Raw genomic sequence first — 15989 nt, forward strand, 5'->3', positions numbered from 1 at the left:
CTGTGTTGATGTGCCGAGACAGTAGCTTCCCCGCTCTCTCCGCATCTTTCTTTTCGTCCTTTTGTGCGACATTCTCTCTTTTTTTTTTTCTTTCCTGAAAAGATATACCTACATAATTGCCCTTACGTATGTACACGCTGCTTCGGATGGGGCGCCACTGTGCACCAGGGAAACTTGCCCCACGTGTTCTGATGAGGAAGTCTTAATTTTCAATGAACCCATAAAGGTAACTTTAAAAAAGTGGTGACAAATAGTCTGTGTGTTTGGTGTGTTGTCCTTTCGATGGGGACAGATTGACGAAGGGTTTCCCCAAAACGGGGAATCGCCTCGCGACGAGGTTAATCATCTTTGCAGCTACTTGGCTATGCTACCATCCCAGCAGCGATAGGTAGCCCTCCTGCGCAGCGCATGTGTCGAATGGCCCCCTTAAAGGAGTCATCGATTTGGTTTAACTATACATGATGGTGGCGACTCTCCAGCTTCGCCAAGCGAGACACACAACAAGTGTGCACTTACTGGGTGCCAACAAAAAAAATAAAAAAAAAAAAAAAAGGGGTGATCAGGGGAAACCCCTCCGGATAGTGAACCTTAAGGGGATAGTTCAAAAGAAGGAGGAAACTCGCCAAGCGGGCTACCCTCCCGCGGCGCAGAAAGCCATCTCCTGTGGCCAACTCCAGCGGGAGCTCACTTGGGGCTCCACATGCCCAGGCGAGTTCCAAACAGAACCTTCAGATATTTCTGCCTGTTCGTTTTGATCCTTGCCTCGATGCGCTTCAACGTTTCGTTTGTTGTTAATATGATGAGGCTGGAGATGACTATAAGTATGCTGAGAGTCGCATCGGGAGACTGCCAAGGGGGAGAAGTTAACATGCATTGATGATCCATGTGTAGTAGGTACAAAAACGTACATCGTACATGGTACAGCGGAGTGTTGCCTCCAACATGATACCACAAAATACTCCAGGCGGTGTAGTAATCACAGCTGCCATGTGCAGCGAAGTTTGTCTCACCTGAATTACGTATTGGGGGGGGAGCATGTACATGCGGAATGCCACGTACAGAAGGCTCAGAATGAGGAAAATGAACAAGCAGGAGAAGTATGTTTTTGAGTTTTTGATGCAGGTGAGCTTGTACAGGGGTTCGAACCTACGTGGAGGGAAGGGATGAAGCGGGGTAAGACGCAACGAATACACACCAACACACACGCAGCAACGAATGCACAGAGACGCAAGCGCCGCAGCGCACACGCGACTTCGAACGGAGCCCGTCTTCTCACCTGTCACTGTGCGACAGCGAAGAGACAAAGAACAACAGGGAGAAAACAAAAAAAAAAAATATCTGCGACTGCTTGATCATCACACCCGCCATGTTTCGCCGGACACCCATAGGTTCCTTGTCAGAAAATGAATACAGGAGCAGCTGGCATTTGTAGAAGGAGCCTGTATGGGGGGAAGAGCGCCAGACGTAGCGCGGCGGAAGGAGTGTCGAGTAGGGCATCGAATGCTACTACCATCTCTACGGCAGTGCTGAAACCAGTTTCACTAAAGCAGCTCCTTCACTCTTTCCCTCGGGGCGAAAAATTGGATGCCTACTTAGATGCGCACTCTCCGTGCAGTGGTGCGCCACATCCGCCATGAAATTCTTCTGCAATGAATTTAAGACGTCTTCGCTGAAGCTGGACTGTAAAATGTATCTGCTGGCAAACTGCCTGTTAATGTGCTGTACGTAGTAGACCGCCAACGTGACACACAAGAGCATGAAGATGATCCACCTGATAAGGTAGAGGAGCTGCCGCGTGGGGGGGAAAGAAGAAAAAAAATAGGTGTGTTAATCATAGACAATGAAATAGAGGCTCCCCTTTCTACGTCAACAAAGGGGTGTGTCCCCACAGAGGGGCTCAGATGACTCCGGCACTACTTCGCCGCTGAACCCATACCAGCCTCTTCATGAGGAACTCCCGCGTGATGACTCTGTCGGGGATCTCGTTCATTATGGTATAGTTGTTGTCGTTGCCGAGGAGGGCGATTGACAGCAGAGGGATGATCAGCAGGATGAACAGGAGGTAGTCCATCACCTGTATGGGGAAAGCGGAAAGTCCAATGAAACAATTGGAAAGAAACTTGAAGACATGCATCGCACGTGTTGGAGGGGGAGTTCGCCCTGAAGGAAGTCACAGCTTGCAACTAAAGGCACCCCTACCGAGATTAGGGGGGGCAAAAACAACACCGAAACGATGAACAATAGGAAGGACAACTGGGAGTAGTAGAAGTAGAAGAAAAAAATCGTCAGCGAGACGTTCTTCTTGTGGATCCTAGAACTCTTCAGTAGTTTGTACACGAGCTCCATTATGTTTTCTGAGAGGTCTGTGAGGAAGTGGCGAGAAGACGCATATAGAAGTGGTTGCGATGGAGCGGCGAGAAGAGACATAGAAAACTCGTTGGGAGTGAAGTCGGAGTGGAGTGGTACACACTGAGGAGGGTCATAGAGAGCCAACGACTCCGGGAAGACAACATCCATTCTGACAGTCTGCTCCCACTTCCAACACGCTGCTTATCACTTGATCACTTCAAACCTACCAAGTCGACTCTTCTCTATTATCAAATTACACGGCAGCGTGTTCACGAAGGAGGCATACGAGATGATGGGGTTCTCCTTTGTGGATAACTCATCAAATGGGGTGTTCCTTTCTCTTTTCCCCTGGCAATCTTTACAGGCATTATTGTACGGGAGCAGAATAGACACGGCGTAATTACACAGGCTGTACATTTCGAAATTGCAGCAGTTCAGGCTGTTTCCAACGCAGGTGATGATTTCGTTGTTCTCCTGTGCGGAGGAGAGGAAGTGCATGGAAGAAGAGGTGCACTGGTGTGCGTATATCAAAGGGAAGGAAAAGGGGCCGGAGTGGTGCCTCCACACGTCTCATTCGGGTGCCCTTATCCGCCGCTTCGTCTCTGCTTAGTCCCTGCTTGGCGCTGGCTCAAGTCCAACTTACGAGCAGAATTTTGATCATCTCGGCCGTGTTGAACTGGTTGCATCCTGAGTAGGACGACACTCGCAACGGGATGTCATCCACCTGTTTTTTTTTCGGAGGAACGGGTAGGGAGTATGCACAGGTGAATATGCCTACGCATAGTGAGAGACAAATCTGCACAGTGAGGTAAAGCATAGGACTAAACATATCGTGACTACGAATTGTTTTTCTCTTTTTCCCACCTCCTGGATGTGCGTCTTAATGTTGTTGATGCCACTCGGGATGACAACCTTCCCATCCCTGTTTTTAAAGCTCGACCTGCAGAGAGGGAAGGGCAGAAAAGTATATACACACGTATGCCGATCGGATCGAGGTGATAAAGAGGTTACAAAAAAAAAATAGAAAGCATCACTCAGGATTTCAACGTGCTAACAGTACTGTGAGACCACTCACTTATCGTTGAGACTCAGAGAGATGGATGTGTTCCAGTTAGTCTCCATGCCGAGCAAGTTGGACACGTTCCTCGTGTTTGCTTGATCCGTTTTGCTGAAATGGACGAAGCGGATTCCTGCCTGGGGGGAAGAGTCATGAATAGTGATATATTGATAGAGGGGTAAGCGCTGAGAACGGACTGTATGCGCTCCACGCTTCCTTCCCTGTGCCCACCAGGAAGGCACCATTTCAAAGAGACCCACATCGTAGAAGTCGTTAATCCGCATCTGAATTTCGCTGTTCGTCATGAGTTTCACTGCGGAGTTGCCTGAGCAGGGGAGGGATGATAGTGGTGCACAGGCAGTGTAGTTGTGTCCCATTCCAATTATGTACTGTTACCTAGACATACTCGTTGTGCCACCCTCGCGCCGCTTACCAATGAAGATACTCGTCGAGAGCAAGTGGGACAAGAACTTCTCATTCCCCTTCACAGGGAAGGGACTCTCATTGTAGAAGTTCCTCAGGTGGTACACCTTCCGCTTATTTATTGTCAACAGGTATATGTTCTTCTGGAAGTTCTCCTTTAGGTAGTTGCTCTCTTCTTTGCTCAGGGGTCGGTATGCAAAGCATATGCTTTCGATTCCTGCGGAGGGGAGCAAGTGACAAAAGGGAGAATGATAGAGAAGGACAAACACACACACGAACAAATATATATGTGTAGATGCTGATGCTGGGCCCACCTGAGGAAATCCACTGCATATTCAGGATGCGCAGCACCTTCTTCTTCCTCCGCTTAAGTCTCTTGATGGCCTCCCCGTCGTAGTAGAACATGCACTTGTTCACGAGGGCGTCCAGTTGTCCCTGCGCGTGGGGGAGGGTACATGGCTGTGTGTGTGGCGCTGTGGATGACGGCTTGGATGACGTGCTGCAACCCGCCCCAAAACCCACCTTCAGAAAGAGGTGGTACTTGTCTTTCTTCTTCTCGCACAGGATAAAGGCAAAGACAAAGTTGTCCCTGGACGTGACCGCATCGTATATGTTGATGCCCGGGGCTTGCCCCTTCTCGGCGTGCTCCTCCACGTGGTATGGCAACTCGCCACCGTCCCTCGTGCTCTTCCTATGCTTCTTCAGCTCGCTACTCTTTTTCTTGTACAACTCGTAGTTGCTTTTGTTTTCCACGCAAAGGAAGAGCCTATCAGGGGAAGGGGAAGCGGTCCGCGTACAGGGGAGTGGGTCCACCGTGGGAGAGCAACTGTTTAGCAGTTCAACCGCTTAGCAGTGAAATCGCTTTGGCGCCCCTCCGCTGACACTCACTTCTGGAAGACAAACTTATTGTATGGATACGAAATGTTGCCAATGTCGCAGAGACAAATGAAGAGGTGGCTGTAGTCCAGCTGATTCATGTAATTCATGATGTTGTTCTGGAACTCGTCCAGGAGTCTGTTGGGGAGGAGGAAGCAGATGACAACAGGGCACTGATGAGTAGGAATGCCTTCCCTACCTCTAGAAGGGCGGTGTAGGTTTGCCAACTGCTCAATATATGTGTCCCCTCACCACCAGCAAGGGTGTGCACACCAACACGGCAGTAGCCGCTTCCGAACAGCCGCAGAGACTCCCCACCTCCAAATGATCTTACTTCACATATTTAGGGACTTGCGTGTAGTAGGACAACAAAAAGAGAGAGTGGAGGATTTTCCGGTTCTTAATCCTCTGATAAGCATACATGCTCTTGTTGTCCATTAGGATATCAATAACGGTCAGGATGTAGTTCTGGTGATTTGCCACTGCCTTCATCATAGTCGAGCTTGACGGGGTCTCCTTCGAATTCATGCAATTATACAGGCAGATCTCCTTAATGCTGTGATTGGTGTCTAGTAGGATTCCGCTACTGTCTAGAAAACACAGCACTGAGCAGTCGCTCAGGATGTTCAGGTAGCATTTATCGATTTTGATGCCCTGCGGGGGGAGATGCCATCACAGGGAAGAAAAAAGATAAAATAAAATAAGATAAAATGAAAAAAAAAGATGGCATAGTTAGACATCTGAGGAGGTAGAGTTAAACCTACGGGAGGCAACTTCTCTTCCTTTGGGGGCATTACCACCGGGATATGTCTGTCTCTCCTCCCCCAGAAGGGACAGAAGAACAAGAAGACAAAAGAACTTCGCAGTGGAGTCTCACCTTAATGATTAAAAAAAATATGCTCTTCAGTGTGTAAAACAGCCCGAAGCGCTTCTTGTCTGCATAGCCAGTATCCTCTGTTGTGGTGGAGAAGTCGAATGAAGAGGAGAAATCCCTTTCGTAGTTCATCTCGTCCTTAAAATAACTTTCATAGATGAGATTCAGAGAGGAGCAGTATCCGTATATCAGCTCTGAGAAGATTCTTCAGAGGGAGTAGAAAAGGAAAGGAAGGTAGAAGAGCCGCGCAAAATGGTATCCAACGATGTATGGCGGCGTGTGTTCGCGACATCTGTACGCGGCAGTCTAGCCAGTTCTCTTTCCAGCTGCCGTTCCAGTTAGCTTTCCTGCTCTTCCCGCGATGTGGCAAAACCCTACCTGTGGAAAAAGGGCAGCATCGTGATCGACATCAGCACGCTGTACAGCAGAAAGTAGATAATGACAAAGTGGGGAACATCCCCTCGGTGGCTCTTCATGTCGGTGAAGCTGCGAGGGGGGGAAAGTAGGGGGTATGACCACCCAGGAGTGAGGTACTCCCGATGAGAAGTACTCCGGATGAGAGATACGCCAGGTTAGAGCTACTCTACATTAGAGCTATTCCAGGTTAAAGGTAGCCCCTGTTGGGGCAACCCACTCATGCAATCTTACTACACCGCCGCTGCCACGACAGAAACGGGAAAGAGAATAACCCACGTGTACAGGTAAAACGTGTGAATCTTCTCCGTCAGGATTACATTCCTCAGGTTACCCTTATGCTTCGAAATTTTGTTCTCCTCTGTGGAGTCTAACATATACTTTCTGATGGTGCTTATGGACACGTTTTCTTGTGCCACGAATGAGTAGAGGTGGAATGAGGGCAGGTAGTCGCCCTTGTCGTCCTTCCCGTGCCTCGTCAGCAGGTTCATGCTAATTTGATCCTTGTCCATCGGCATGAACACCTCATACTTTTGGTAGCCCCGCCCGTACGCTGTAAGGTGGTGATGAAAACAACGGCGATCATCATAAAGGGGGTTAGCAAACCACGTGTACATTCCCAAGGTGGACAAATGAACCAAGCAGGATAGAATTAGCTCGACGCACGTACTGCCCTCCTCTATGTCGTATTCCACACATCTACAGGGGATTAGGTCCCCGGCACGTAGCAAGAAGATGTCCTGCTTGATTAGCTGCACGGTGGAGGGGGGGAGAAGCAAGTCGGTTGAGGAGTGACCCAGTGAGTGCGTCAATGAGTGAGTCGATAACTGACCCGATAAGTAACCTGCTGCAGCCAGCAGCCGTTCCGTTCCTCTGTACGGTCCTACCAGGTTCGTCGGCAGCAGTTCCCATCTCTTGTTTCTCTGAATGAAAATAAAATGAGAGTTGGACAAATAATTCAAATGACAATCGTCTTCCTTCTTTTTTTTGGAGACATTCCTTGGTGACAATAAGTTAGAAGCTCCGTTTATTTTTCTCAAAAACTGGTTGGTCTGCAGGGAGGGAGGAACATTTGACTGTCTGCTAACATGCTCCAGTGTGTGAAAGGACTGCGTAGCACACGTGGGAAGTATGCAGAGGGGCTGCGCGAATGTAAGTGTAGGCCAAAGGAGAAACCTTTCCTTGAGCCTCCCTCTTATGGCGGTACCTAGGGACGATCTCCCTATGCATACGCTTGCGCGACTCTGCATTCGACCTACTTGGGCATCTTCAATCTCGTAATAGAGAAAGACGAACAGCAGAAGCAACAGCGATATGAGAAAGAACAGGGCCGTCAGGTAGTGCGAACTGATTATGTCGTTGTCTGCAGAGTGGGATATAATGTAGTGGAAGTGAGAGGTGGGACATAGAGGGGAGATGCGTAGCGAGCCCTGCTGAGTGGACTCAGGAACGGTCAAGAAGAATGCCGCTTTCTCCCACGCGTCCGTGATTTGACTTCCTCAGTGCCACTGCCAAAGCCACAGCCATACCCTCCAGAAAAATTAAGCACGCCAACAGGGGAGCCAAAAAAATTGTCACTACAAGAAGTTCTGTCTTTAGGATGCACTTTAAGAAGAACTTCCTTTGCGTCTTCTGCTTGTATTCATCCGTTATCAGCTTTGAGGCAGGGAAAGAGTAGAGGAGCAACATGGGTAGAGAAATCTTCAATCATGGACAGGAGTACCTTAAAGAAGTATCATAGCGAGGGAGACGTTGCTCCTCCCTTCCGAGGTGCTCCCCGCGCAGGTGAGTCCACCATGGGCACAGAGGAAAGAACAGCGGAATGATAGCTCATGGGAGGTGGTACCTTCCTCAGTTGCACCTTCTTTTTTTTTTTTTTTTCCTCATATATGCGCTGCTGTTTACACCCCCCAGGATGCGCACCACGTTTACACGAACTGACAGCTCTGCTGCCATGGACTCTTTCATGTGTCTCCCTACCTGGAGCTCCCTCCTTATGGTGTCACAGAAATAAACGTCATCTATTTCTCCAGGGCGTTTCTTCACTTCCCTGTTATCCATTTTGCTCCTAAAAAATGCTCATCAGAAGAAAAAAGAATAAAATAAAAAAAATTAAATAAATAATTCCTTCTCATTATGGCTAGAAGGGGAAGTCTCCCCACACGAGCGTGACTGATTCGTTCTCCCTATTCCTGCACACATTTCAAATGTCTGTTCTTCCTGTTGGTGTGCACGCGCGGTGGGGTCGGTTCACTGGAACGAGTTTGCTCTTTTCGTGACCCTTGTTAGTTGAACTAATTATGCTTCCTCGCTCAGTTGACTAGTCTGAGCGGATCGCCACCCGGCACTCAGGAGAAATGCGCATAGCAGTGTTAGCTTTGCATATGTGCATCCTTATGTACATTTCCTAAGTGTACAGGAGGAGTACAGAGAAGCCAACTTTACACATGCTGCGCCCATTCTCGCATAACCTCGTGAGAACCTGGACGAACTTTAATGACGATGGATTCCCGGCTCACTCACCTGATTGGTGAAAAGGAACGCGACGCTTACACCACTCGAGGTAATTCCCCCACGGTTCCACTTCACCCTCGGGGTACACTTTGTTTACGCTACCCCAGGGTGACATTACCTCGGCCAATTCACGCCACCTCAGCTAACTTCGCCCTAGTTCAGCATTTGTCCTTTTTGTTTCTTTCCTTTCCCCTGCCGCGCATATGTTCACATATGTAACGAGAAGAGAAGCGCTCACGCATGTGCAGGCTCCTCACTTCCCCACCTAGTGGGGAACTGGCGAGCATTTTCCCCCCCCAATACGTACTATCGTCTGGGCCACACGCACATCGGATGAGCAACTTTAACGCGTGCCCAAAAAAAAAAAAAAAATAAAAATAAGATAAAAATAGGATCAAAATAAGATCTGTATCTCATAAGATAAAAATAAGATAAAAAAAAAAAAAAAATAAAATAAAAATATATATATGTAGAATGATTTTTCACAGAAGCAGTTTTGTCACCTCATCCGATGACAAAGCACACATTTCGCACCCATGACTTACGATTTACCATTGATATAAGCACTGTCGTTGTCTTTATCACGAGGTGTATACCTTTGGGGAGTGAAATAGGGAAGTCATTCCCCCCCGTTGCGTTTTTTCGCCTTCGGGAGCAGCTGCTTCGCTCCGCAGTTATTTTCCATGGCGTTCACCCATTTCTGTAGTTATGTGTGCACACATGTCTGCTCCTTCGTCTGATTGCTCGTCCGTTTGATTTTTCGTCCCTTTGACTTCTCCTTCGATTGCTCCCCTTCCACGCGTGAATGACCCAGAGGAGAATTATCAAGACGTAACTCGCCAAAGGAGCTAATTCCTACACGCCGCTGCGAATGCGCGCCTTGGAACACGCCTGTTTTTGAAGTCTGAAGTTACCTGACCCGTCTAGCCGAAAAAAAAGAAACGGAGCATTGTTATTAAAGGGGGCCCCTGGGGTGGGACTACGTTGCAGTCATCACAGAGGCCGTCTTTCTATATATTGCCACGTGTATCACTCACTTATTCTCCGAGGGCACTCACAAAATGAACGAACAGAAGAAGCGCACAGACCAGCACCCCCTCGAGGAGGACCTCAAATTCGACGGCCCCTGTGACAACAAGGAGAATAACAACGATGCGCATGTCGTGAACATTTCAAACATCGCCACCATCGACTTTGCCAATCTGGAGAAGGAGTTCCAGAGGATTTACAGGTCCCCGTCGCAGGAGCGACCGCCATCAGTCAACGAGTCAAACAGAGCGAACCAATCAGATAAGGCAAACAAATGGAATGAAGAGAATTACTTCTGTGGAAAGACCGACAAGGGGCCCCACGTGATGGTGAACGAGCCGAGTGAGGAGACGCTACACACAGAGTGCTCTGGAATGCACAACGAAAGTTCCATCGGAAGGGTCATCTCAAAGGGAGAAGGAAAACAACGTATTGATCACTATGGAGGTACGCTGCAAGCCCAGTTTCAGAGGAGCAAACCCACGGGGCTAAGCAGGCAGGAGAACTTCTCTTCGACCAACTCCATTGAGAAGATCTTAAAGAGTATCCAGGAGAACACCATCTTGGGGACAGACAGGGGGGAAGATGGCAACTCCGGTGGGTGCAGCTCGAACGTGGGTGCGGGTGAGGCGAATGCGATGGACCCAGTGGAGGCTATTCACCCGGTGGGAGGTCTTCACCCCACGAATGTTGCACTCGCCGCGTCTCCTCGCGCTTCTTCTATCGCTATTCCTACCGCTTTTCCTGGATCTTCTCCTACCGATTCTGCTCCCGCTTCCCCTGCTGCTTCACCAATCCCTTCGCCAACCGATTCTGCTACCGCTTCACCTGTCGCCTCGCCAACCGCTTCTCGTATTTCTCCCCCCGATTCGCTTTCCCACATGTGCCGCCTGTGGTGTGATGACAAGCCCTTTGCGTACCGCTGGGGGCGCGGCATGAGTAGGCAAGAAGTACAACGGTGCGTGCACAACTTCTGCATCAACATCGCGAACGAGGATTTCTATCTCGTGCGTCTGGAAAAACTCACCGAAGATAACCTCTTCAAGGAGAAACAAAAAAATATACAAAAAATACGACTAAAAGGGGGCATTTACGCATATTACAGAATCTGCGAGCGATATGAGCAGCAGTCATTAGGAGATGTGAAACCAAATGAGGAATACCTAATAAGAAGGAAGAACCACGTGCAGGAGAAGCTCATGGACCCTCTAAACTTCCCGGAGGTGCTGAGAGCCATAGAATACACAAAGGAAGGAGGAAATCTGCTGAAGCATACTGTTTATAGCATTCCTCACTTGCGCTTCTTCTTCGTAAGTAAGGATTTGAATTTCATTAAATGGTTTTCATCCAGGAAGACAGATGAGCAGTGCAAGATTTACTTCCGAACGATAAATAGCCTCGAAATAAGGACCGTCCATGAAGACATCCTGGAGAATCTCAAGGTCGATATCTTGAAGAGGCTATCCTTTTCCATCGTCTACATGAATGAAAAGAAGAAGGTAACCCTGACGTGTAAAAGTTTGCCAGAGTTTAACTATTGGGTCACCACCATCAGGGCTCTCATGTTCCGCGCGAAGAGGATGAAGACGACTCGCAGCGTTCTGTTGTCCCATGTCAGCGGAGGGGATTCGGACGAAAGGGTGAGAGACAACACACTCACTCGAGAGTTGTCAGATAGCATTGCACATTATACAGGAGGGGAGGTGGACGTGAGAAGGACCGATAGGCGTGAGGTCAACTTCTGTGGATCTTCCAGAGCTTCTATACCTTCCAGGGCGTCTATACCTTCGAGGGCGTCTATACCTACCAGGGCATCTGTACCCTCCAGAGCTTCTATACCGTCCAGAGCTTCTATACCTTATGGACAGGACGATCCCTCCAAAACGCCCCCTCACCAGAGGGAAGTGAAATCGAAGGTGTCCCAATCGAAAGGAGAAGAAGTTTCAACGAGGAAGAGACTTGACACTGCAGAGGGAAAAAGCTCCCTTAAGACATTTCATCTGTATCAAATGATTGTCTTTCCAGATTATAACCTTTATCAGATAAAGACCAAATTTTATCTGCTCAAGGAGAAGGCATACAAGTATAGGATATTAATTGAAAAGGAGATTGATGAATATCAAATCGATATCGACTTGGGGGGAGGAGGCTCAGGGCAGAGCGGTCATCACGAGGGGGCGGCCAGTGATCCTTTCGGCAACGAGAGCACCCCCCCAGAAGAGGATATCTACCTGGAGAGTGACCCAACTTCCCACAGAGAACACCCCCCCCTCTACCACTGCAATGTTAGCGGCAATGTTAGCGGCAATGTTAGAGGGAATGAAGGGGGAAAGGAGAACCCACTGAGGAGGAGGGAACCCTTCTCCGGTGGCAAGCACAACGAAATTTGGTCCAGAAGCTCCTCCCCCCATGTCGCCCTACCGGAGTTATATAGACTTAACAAGGACACAAACTTAACCGTTCGCGATGATGGGAAGTTATCCAGAAGGATGACGAACAGTCTAGTAGCAGCAACAGGAGGGGAAGTGAAAGGTGGCAACCCCATGGAAGGGAACCATGAGGACGAAGCTGAGGAAGACACAGACCAGTTTAAGCTCCAGCTGATTGTAAAAATATATAACGGCATTGACAGAAGAATTAAGCAGGTGCAGAAGGACATCATGCACCTTGTGAAGGTTCTGAAGAGAGAGGAATCGGGGAAGCCTACAAGCCCGCAAGCCGGGATCAGCGGGTTCTCCCTGGAACACCTCTGGAAGTACACCACGGATGCGTACAAAACGTTGGAGAGCAAGTTTTACAAAACGGGGGATAATCGCTACGGTGCGGATAACCCATACCGTGGTGATAACCGCTACTCCCGCTTCAGCGAGCTACACACCCAACAAGGGAGAACGGAACTGCCACCAACCAAACTGCACAAACGGGAAGAGAAAGCTGATTGGTTTCCGCCGAACGAATGGGACACTCCCAATGAGGAGAATTCACCCGAGGGACACAAAAACCAATCCAGGAAGCTCATCCATGATATCCTCTTCGACATGTGGCTCTGCGAAATGGAACTCGGAAACATCGAAGATATTTACACCACCTATTTGTGCAACTCCAGGCGAAAGAAAAACTTTATTACAAACATAGACGCCCCTGCCTTCGTGAAAAACATCTCGCAGCAGATCTCCAGCACGATACTGCGCTACATGAACTTGTGAGGTGGGGCGGCAACCCAAAGCGGTTAGCGGAACAGCGTGGGAAGGGGAAAAACCCGTTTGGTAGGATGCCCCCACGTAAGGGCAGCCACAACCATAGTGGGATTAATCATCATGTCGGAGTTGTTCCAATATTGGAAGAGAGCTCCTCAGTTAAGTAACAATTGCTTCGGATAGAAAAAGTAAAAAAAAAAAAAAACAGGAGATGCGTCTGCCACGCGGTGCGCATCGGCAACACGGCATCTCCAGCGAGACGAAAAAATTGAGCGGGGTAGAGTCCCCCATACAGGGAAGCGATTCAGCGGGTAATCGATTGAGCACCTCAACACGCAGCGGTCCAGGAAGCACTTACCTGGACACATACAGCTGGTACGCCGCGTCGAACTCCGAAATGCTGGAGCGTATTTCCCTGTGAAGGTAGTTTATAATGTCCCCCTTGTGGTTGAAGGTGAAGAAGAACAGCGAGTTCAGCTTGCTCAGCTCGCGCAGGATTCTTTTTTTTTTGCGTTCCTTTTTTTTGTTGTTCCGTTCCTTCGTTGGACTCCGCGCCGGGGGTGCAGTGTGTGCACTGTCAGCGGGGTGATCGGGGTGCATTTCTGCCGCGTTTTCCGCGTCCCCCGTTTCGCACTCTATCCGCTCCTGTTGCGCCTTTTTTGTCTTTTTCCATTCCTGCGCTGTGCTTATCCCTTCCGTTTTGCCTGTTTCCTCCATTGTGTTTCCCCCTCCTTCTGTCCTTTTTCTTTCCGTTTTTGTCCTCCCCTCCGTCGTGACTGACGACCCTGCGTCCTCCTTGTGGTTGGACATGACCGTCGACTTAGAGTCAATGCTCATGAGGTTTTCATAACTTCGCCCCTCCTCGTCATTAACGAACGAGTACCTTAATTTCTTCGGATCAATGGGGCGGTCTTTCTTGCCCACGCAGCTGCTATCTTCTTGCGTATCGCTTGGTGGGCAGTCCTTTACAGTAATTGCTTCACAATAGGCATATGGAAGCCTCTGGTCCAGCCCTACAGTTGTAGGTGAGACTACCTCTTGGAGAGGGGCCTCCTGAAGCGGTTGACTGTTGATGGTCGCCTCGTGGGAAGGTCCCCCACTCAGTAGTGTCTCCACGCGCGATCCCTCCATGAGCAGAGTCTTTTGCCCGTTTCTCTTTCCCCCACCGGACTTTACCCCCCCACATGGGGGGTCCACCTGCCGGTTTCCTTCCCCAACGTTCCAACTGTATCCACATCTAACTGATGAAGCAACACTGGAGGGGACGTTTCTCTGCACCTGTTTGTTCCCCCCAGGGACAAAACCACTCGTGTAATCATTATCTTGAGTAGTAGCCCCCCAAATTCGCTTGTGAACCCCTGTGTTTGCATCACCCTGGTGAGTTTCATCCTGTTGGTTCTGGTTTTTCCTTATTATGACTCTACCGCCATGACCACTGCCGGGATCCCTAATGAAGGGGGGCTCCCCTGTGTGGCTATGTGCAATGGGTAGTATCTCTGGAGCAGTGTCCCCAACAACAGTCTCTCCCTTCCTAGACCTCCCCTCAGGATTATCTAACTTTCTGTAGAGCCTGTACAGCCTTCTAATTTTTTTTACAATTATTGCTAAGTTGGAATCACACTTGAGGACAAGGTTATAATTCGACCTCAGCAGCATGTGTGCATCTTGCACCACTTGTATGAGTTGATTTTTATTTCTACTCTCTATTTTGTCGACTGAGAGGATGTGGTCGAGGGTCTCCGAAATTCCCTTCAGGATGAATGGCAGGGAGGAGGTAGAGCTTTCAAAGAGGACCGTCATGTCTGCGTCGTTTGGTTCGTTCGCTGTGGGGTTTCCACTTCCCGCCATTCTTCCAGTAATGCCTTCCCCCATGGAAGCCATCCGTCCGATAGAAGCCATTCCTCCCACCGCCATCATCTCACCATCCCTGCTGTGCAAGATCTCCGCGATGTCATTCAGTTCATTCGCCTCCAACTTGGACTCGCTCAGAACACACTGGTCATTGTTTTTCAGGATCTCCTTCGCATTTGCTATCGTCTTCTTCGCGTAGTCCACACTTCGTTGGGTTGTACCTTCGCATCCCACTTTGGAACTCGCCGCATTGGCAACTCCGGGGGCTCCACATGGTTGCATTAGCATCAAAGGGTTGTTTCCAGGGGGAATGCCTTCTCCTTCTCTGTCCCGCCCTTCCTTCATTGTTGCCTGGTCCTCCATTCCGTCAAGCATCACGTGTGTTTGCACTCCCTGACTCTCGCTGCCTTCTCTCCGCAGGGTTGCGACGTGCACACCTCCCTGCAGATCCCTTCGTACATCACCAGGAGGAGGGACGTGTCCACCGCCACGCAAACTGTGGCCTTCGTCAATGCCGTTCATTTAAAAGGAGATTCATTTCACCGCACCACCTCAGCTACGCACATAAGGGAAAACTATACACAGGGTGGACCAGAGCAAAGGTGCCCACGGACATCCAACTGGGAAGCGCCCCTTGAAGATGCTATCCCTCTAGGCAGTGTCCCCCGGCATGTGGGCATGTACCTTGTCCACATGCACGTTTAAAATGGATGGGGAAGGGTTCCAAAAGTGCTGAATAGTCAGTTCATCATCTTTTTTTTTTTCTTTTTTCCTTCCACTTTCTCAAAATGGTGAAGAATATACGGACGATAAAATTTGTTTTTCCTTCCTTCCATTTTGTTTCATTTTGTTTCGCTTTATTTCGTTTCATTTCACTCCATTTCGCTTTATTTCCCTTTATTTCGCTTTATTCCCTTCTGTAACGGTCCGCTTTTGTAATGCCTTTATGAAGATGGACCTCATTCGGTTGTGTACGCCTTTTTCCATACTCCACTATGCGATCATTTTGTTTGCAGTTTTTCTTCTTCTTTTCTTTTGTGGTCCTTTCAAGTGGTTAAGCAGAGGCTTATTTTCCGCCTCATTGGTACAGATGTTCCTAGCTCGATGCGCACTTCTTAAACGGAAAGTGGCCTGCCACGAACTTGCGGCCGCCCCCACAAGCGTATGTAAAACGCAGGTGTGAGGCGCATACGTAAGCAAGCGCGAGGGGGGCAAATTAACTTTCCTGGTGGACCACGCGGCAGTAGTGTGAGGAACAAAGGGACACAAAAAGGCCACACTCGAAGGGGCAGTCACTACATTTAACGCGGATGACACAACCCACAATCATCATTTACATGTGAGAGAAAAATATTTACTTAAGAAAAGAAAAAAAAACTCACTCCTGCGGGATATCAGTAGACGC

General features: G+C 49.0%; 3 protein-coding genes across 3 annotated transcripts; 1 reads left to right on the forward strand and 2 right to left on the reverse strand.

Annotated features, from left to right (window-relative positions):
- Window positions 1-684: 684 nt before the first annotated feature.
- On the reverse strand, window positions 685-8054 carry C922_05011 (hypothetical protein; the record flags this gene model as incomplete). Its single annotated transcript, XM_008820584.1, has 24 exons — window positions 685-846; window positions 1011-1127; window positions 1381-1439; window positions 1593-1788; window positions 1937-2074; window positions 2200-2363; window positions 2577-2823; window positions 2993-3073; window positions 3214-3289; window positions 3425-3543; window positions 3667-3731; window positions 3840-4046; window positions 4144-4264; window positions 4352-4595; window positions 4718-4843; window positions 5040-5359; window positions 5583-5784; window positions 5958-6065; window positions 6228-6546; window positions 6664-6745; window positions 6881-7045; window positions 7253-7356; window positions 7523-7649; window positions 7974-8054. 24 exons carry the CDS (start codon window positions 8052-8054, stop codon window positions 685-687), a joined length of 3630 nt encoding a protein of 1209 aa, XP_008818806.1.
- Window positions 8055-9568: 1514 nt separating this feature from the next.
- On the forward strand, window positions 9569-12742 carry C922_05012 (hypothetical protein; the record flags this gene model as incomplete). The annotated part of the gene is made up of 1 exon (XM_008820585.1): window positions 9569-12742. The coding sequence occupies one exon, from the start codon at window positions 9569-9571 to the stop codon at window positions 12740-12742; it is 3174 nt and encodes a 1057-aa protein (XP_008818807.1).
- Window positions 12743-13087: 345 nt separating this feature from the next.
- C922_05013 (hypothetical protein) lies at window positions 13088-15106 on the reverse strand (the record flags this gene model as incomplete). Its single annotated transcript, XM_008820586.1, has 1 exon — window positions 13088-15106. One exon carries the CDS (start codon window positions 15104-15106, stop codon window positions 13088-13090), a length of 2019 nt encoding a protein of 672 aa, XP_008818808.1.
- Window positions 15107-15989: the final 883 nt, after the last annotated feature.

The sequence above is a fragment of the Plasmodium inui genome, assembly GCF_000524495.1.
Source record: "Plasmodium inui San Antonio 1 unplaced genomic scaffold supercont1.34, whole genome shotgun sequence".
In the NCBI taxonomy this organism is placed as follows: Eukaryota; Apicomplexa; class Aconoidasida; order Haemosporida; family Plasmodiidae; genus Plasmodium; species Plasmodium inui.